General features: G+C 25.1%; 1 protein-coding gene across 2 annotated transcripts; it reads left to right on the forward strand.

Annotated features, from left to right (window-relative positions):
• The first annotated feature begins 494 nt into the window (after positions 1 to 494).
• On the forward strand, positions 495 to 4877 carry LOC115723090 (uncharacterized). 2 transcript variants are annotated; one of them, XM_030652507.2, is made up of 4 exons: positions 495 to 700; positions 940 to 1413; positions 2958 to 3556; positions 4276 to 4877. In XM_030652507.2, the coding sequence occupies exons 1-4, from the start codon at positions 643 to 645 to the stop codon at positions 4696 to 4698; spliced, it is 1554 nt and encodes a 517-aa protein (XP_030508367.2). In that variant the 5' UTR covers positions 495 to 642; the 3' UTR covers positions 4699 to 4877. The 2 variants fall into 2 exon arrangements, with proteins under 2 accessions (XP_030508367.2, XP_030508366.2); XM_030652506.2 differs by having other exon boundaries at positions 517 to 700; positions 937 to 1413; positions 4276 to 4876.
• The last annotated feature ends 403 nt before the right edge of the window (positions 4878 to 5280 follow it).

A 5280-nucleotide genomic window follows, 5' to 3' on the forward strand; every position in this document is an offset into this window, starting at 1 on the left:
TTGGAAAATATAAGATCTATTTTATCATTTAATAAAATATTTAATAAAACAGATAGTAGAATTGGTAACTGTTGCAAAACACAAAATCTAAAATGACATTTATTACCCACTAAAAATGTCCAATAAGAATGCTCTCGTAATAATTAATGGTAGCAATTCAATGTTAGTTTTTTTTTTATTAAATATATATGTATTACTGCTATAACCACTCCACTTATAGACATTATTGTTTATTTGCATTAATTAAAAAATATATAATATATATAATTTTTTTTCTCAAACAATGAGCCTTTCGGTTTATGGGTTTCTGTATGAGACCACAGAGCTAGACGTTACATTTTTGTACTAATATTATACTCATAGTTTGATATAATTATATATAATAAAAATAACAAATGAAATCAATTAAAAATTTTAAGCTATACGTATGTACATTACATATTGGCAATATTGAATAATTGTTATCTTTAATTCGGTCTTATATTACACATTTCTATAATAATTATTTTATTATTATTATCTGGGAATTGGGTAATATAAAACAATGGATTCCATGAGAGATCTGTTCATACAAATTCTAGCTTATTAAAAGCCATAACATAATTAAGCTATAGCTAATATTAATAAAGATACACATTAGAAATGGGAGCTAATTATAAGAGGATGAGGCCATTGAATTATCTAATATCACCAGATTCTAGTAAGTACATATATATTTTAATTCTTTATAATTAATGATGAGTTTTGGTATAATTTTTTTTTTTCTTTTGTTTAATTTGTTAGAAAGACTATGATCTTAAAATAACAAAAAAATAAAATAAATAAATTGATTTCTTCCACCCAAATAAGTTTATTGTACAACTAATTAATAATAATTAAAAATAAATGATCATGATTGCGCGATCTTAATTAGTAATTCATTTATTACATTTTTAGTAGAAGCTCAAGAGAAAAATCATTCCATCTGTATAGCCCTATACAATGCTGCTCTAAACAACGATTGGAAAGCAGCTGAGAAAATCATAAGCGCAGACACTCGAGTCAAAACAGCTGCTATTACGAAATTAGAGGAAACTATTCTTCATGTCGCTGTAGGAGCTCAAAATGTTGAGTTTGTTGAGAAATTGTTGAAGTTGTTGAGCGACGAAGATGTATTGTTACAAGATAGTAGGGAAAATACCGCGTTTAGTTATGCCGCGGCTTCTGGAAATGTAATGATTGCGCAATTGTTGATGAGGAAAAACGAAGGCTTGCCTTTTATTCGAGGAGGAGAAGGAGTGAGCCCACTTTACTTGGCTGCCTCTTTTGGTAGAGCTCAAATGGCTTCTTTTCTATACCCTAAAACCATTCATATTTTACAAGTTGGAGAACGTAAAGGCCTTTTCTTACAATGTATCAATTTTGGCATATATGGTAAGTTGTGTTTATAAATATATATATATATATATATATATATATATATATAAGCATATACATAAATATTTTAATGTTTCAAGAATTGGGAAATAATAGTTTTATAACATTTTAAGAAAATTCAGTACTGTTTAGATAAGGGAAATTATTTTGTGACTAAATTATTCAACTTTTTGTACTCTTAACCACTTTATATTTAATTACAAGTTGTCACTATTTTATTCATTTTAATTAATTATTTACAAAAAAAATTATATTTGGTGTAGGAACTTTTTCGTATTGGTATGGTATGACTTTATTTTAGGCATATATATATACTAGGTGATTGTTACGTGCCAAGCCACGTAGTGTTAGTTTTATTTAATATTTTAGTTTTTTATTTGAATTAATAATTAAAATAGTATAATTATTTGAACGATTTGTTTTATAAAAATAAAATATGTGTCAGTATATTTAGTAAGTAAAATATAGTTGTGTTATAATAATGTATGTTATTAATAGTAAAATATACATTAATCTTCTAATTGAAAAAAGTTCTATTATCTCATTTCATATCTAATAATAGCTACACAACTATATATTTATAGACTTTCACATTCTTTGCAAATTACTAATAAGCACCAATAATATTTTCATATTCTAATATTTTTCAACATTCTTCTCTTGGTGGTAAAATTAAAAATAAAACTAAAAATAAGCACAAATATATAAGGTAAATACTAATTACAGTCCATTTTATCTTTTTTTTTATTATTTTTTTAAGCCCAAGCCCAAAAATCTCTAAGCCAACACAATCAATCTTCTTTTATATTATCTTTTCTAGATATTTTATCTATATTTTTCTTTTTTAAAAAATAAATAAAAAAATTATTAATATTCTCCTAAGATAGGTTTGTTAGAGAGATATGTGGCTAAAGATGATTTTTTTAATTTAAAAAGAGATTATTAATATTTAAAAGATTGTTTATTTAAAAGATTGTTTAATTTTTTGGGTTTAATTATTGGGTTTATTTTTTAACGGGAGATCAAACCTAATCGTTAAATTTAACAGAATATTCTTTTATTTGTAAGTTTTTTCTTGTTAAACCAAGAATGTTAAACCAAGAAATGTCGTAAGATAGGCACTTTTAATATATAAAGATATATATATAAATAAATTAATTATAGAATTTTTTTTATGGTGTTTATTGTAGAAATTGGTAGGCTTTAATAATTTGTTAAAAAAATTCGAATAATTTACCGTGTTCAAATTAGGGTTCAAAAGCATATTTTCAAATACGCATGAAAAGCGTAATTCTTCTGAACAATTATTTTGTCATCGTAAAGTATTCAAAATTTTTTAAAAATTCCAAAGAGGTCGACGTATTATGACTCCAGTGAACTTTGTAATAAAAAAAAAATTAATTATATTTGATTTATGTGCTTAAAATAAGGTCACGTACGTTGTATATATAAAAGGAGACTATATCCTACCATAAATATTGTAAATAGAAATATATTTTAGCCATATAACAATTTTACATTAAGACAAACTCTTTGTGCAGATTTAGCTTTGAAGATGTTCAAAGAGGACATATCGCTGGTTAGGGCTCGTGATCTGAGTAACAACACCGCTCTTCATATTTTGGCCGGGAGACCTAAAGCGTTTCCCGAGCAAAATAAATATAATTGGATGAAAAATTTGATCAAATCATCAAACAATGATGATCATCATGATCACATGAATGAGAGTAGTAATGAAGCCCTAAAACTTGTGAGAGAGCTTTGGAGGGAAACCCTAAACAATAAAGATGAAAATTGCTTTAGACAAATTATTGATACACCTTCAAAACTGTTATTTGATGCAACTGAATCTGGAAATTTCATGTTCTTGTTTGAGCTCATTAGGGTTTGTCCGGATTTACTTATAGAAAGAAATGAAGATGATCAAACAATATTTCATGTTGCAGCTCTAAAAGGCCATAAAAGAATCTTTAATCTCATCCATGAAATTGGCTTCAAAAAGGATATTATTACATCTATGGAAGACAAATTTGGTAATAATTTATTACATCTTGCTGGAACATTTGTGGCTTCAAGTCATGAATATGATTATGGGATGAGACAAATATTACAGCTTCGACAAGAGTTTGAATGGTTCAAGGTGAGATATATAATGTGCAATATATATATATATGGTGACTCATAGCAATAATAATAATTTCTTGAAAATAAATTATTATTTTTTGAATTAAATATGTGTCAATTATGTTTATCAAAATGAAACAGAAAAAAATTATTAGTGTGGGTTCATAAAATTTTTATTTTTAAATTTTTAATTTTTTTTATTTTAAAAATCAAAACATATTTTGTTATTATTATTTTTTTCAATTTTAGAAACGAAAAATGAAAAAGTGCTTGGTAATTTTTATATTTTTTGTTTTTCTTTTAAGTGATGAGAGAAAATGAGAAAAATACATGATAAATAACATTATAAAATAGGCAACGATTAAAAAATTGCTTAAATATATTTTAAAAATAATTTATTATTATTTTAATAATAAAAAAATAAGGAAAAGTAGTTTTACTTAATATATTTTCTAAAAATATTTTTTACTTTAGAAAATAAAACAAAATAGTACTGTTTAAATAATTGTTACAGAAGGCAATGATCCATTTTTTAAACATGTAGTAAACTAGATAGCAATATTACTATATATATATATATATTACTATTTTTCTTTTTTAAAAGAGTACCTTAATTAGGTACCAATATCAAATAACAACTATTATTAATTGTGGAATAATTAATTAAGGATTTGTCTTTTTATTTTAACAAATATATAAATATAGAGATATATATATCTTCTTTGTCACATGCAGGAAGTGAAAAAGGTTGTAGAACCATACTATATAGAGAAAAAAAATTCAGAAGGATTAACAGCACAAGACTTGTTCAATAAAACTCACAAAACATTGTTTGGAGATGTAGAAGATTGGATAAAAAGTACAAGCTCATTGTGTATGACCCTTTCAACAATTATTATTATTGGGATTTTTATTGTCTATTTTAATAATAATAATGGGCCAATAATTAGTGGAAGAGTCTCCTCTCCTCTTCTCATCTCTTCATTGTTTGCCTCTACAATCTCTCTAATAACCTTTTCTTGCACTCTCATCACTACTTCTTGGTATGGAAACAATATGGATACCCTAATTTTGTTGTTCATTGTTGGAATCGCGGCGCTCTTCGTTTCGGTTATGACAATGGTGGTGTCTTGTGCGAGAAAGTTTACTCAAGTTTAAATATGTTTGTAGAAATTAAGAAATCTTTCATGTAGAACATCTAATAATGTATGCATGTTGTATTATAAAGTTTTTTTTTTACATCATCTAATTTCTTGAATGTATGTTGGGTCTTACCTTTTTGTGTGAACCATGTAATATATAAAGAATAAACAGAATTGTTCATTAGAAATTAATCTTCTCGTACTTTTTATTAATCTATTAGTTTTTTTAAAATAATATGTTGATGTGGTTATGAGCTGTAAATTCACACACTATGAGGGTGATCTATTCAACAAAATTAAATATATACATATTTCCAAAATTTGTTTGTGCTAGATTATACACTACAACAAAATATACTTTTCATCTTTCTTTTAGTGTCTTACACAATTAGCCGTGTAAGACATTAAAACTTAGACAAAATTTTAAATGTCTAAATTTTAGAGACATTAAAAGTTTTTCATAATTATAACTACACATCATAAATATAGTGGAGACATGTATATACTAATGGAAGATCAACAATGTTTAATATATAAAAACTCATATATAAATATAAAAATATTTAAAAACTTACAATATTTCTAGCTGCAATTTGAT

Source organism: Cannabis sativa, chromosome 9, assembly GCF_029168945.1.
Source record: "Cannabis sativa cultivar Pink pepper isolate KNU-18-1 chromosome 9, ASM2916894v1, whole genome shotgun sequence".
Taxonomy (NCBI): domain Eukaryota; kingdom Viridiplantae; phylum Streptophyta; class Magnoliopsida; order Rosales; family Cannabaceae; genus Cannabis; species Cannabis sativa.

Coding starts and splice junctions, on each gene's coding strand:
- LOC115723090 (XM_030652506.2), top strand. CDS start 643: ATGGGAGCTAATTATAAGAGGATGAGGCCATTGAATTATCTAATATCA. Junction 701..936: donor TCTAATATCACCAGATTCTA/GTAAGTACATAT, acceptor TTACATTTTTAG/TAGAAGCTCAAGAGAAAAAT. Junction 3,557..4,275: donor AAGAGTTTGAATGGTTCAAG/GTGAGATATATA, acceptor TGTCACATGCAG/GAAGTGAAAAAGGTTGTAGA.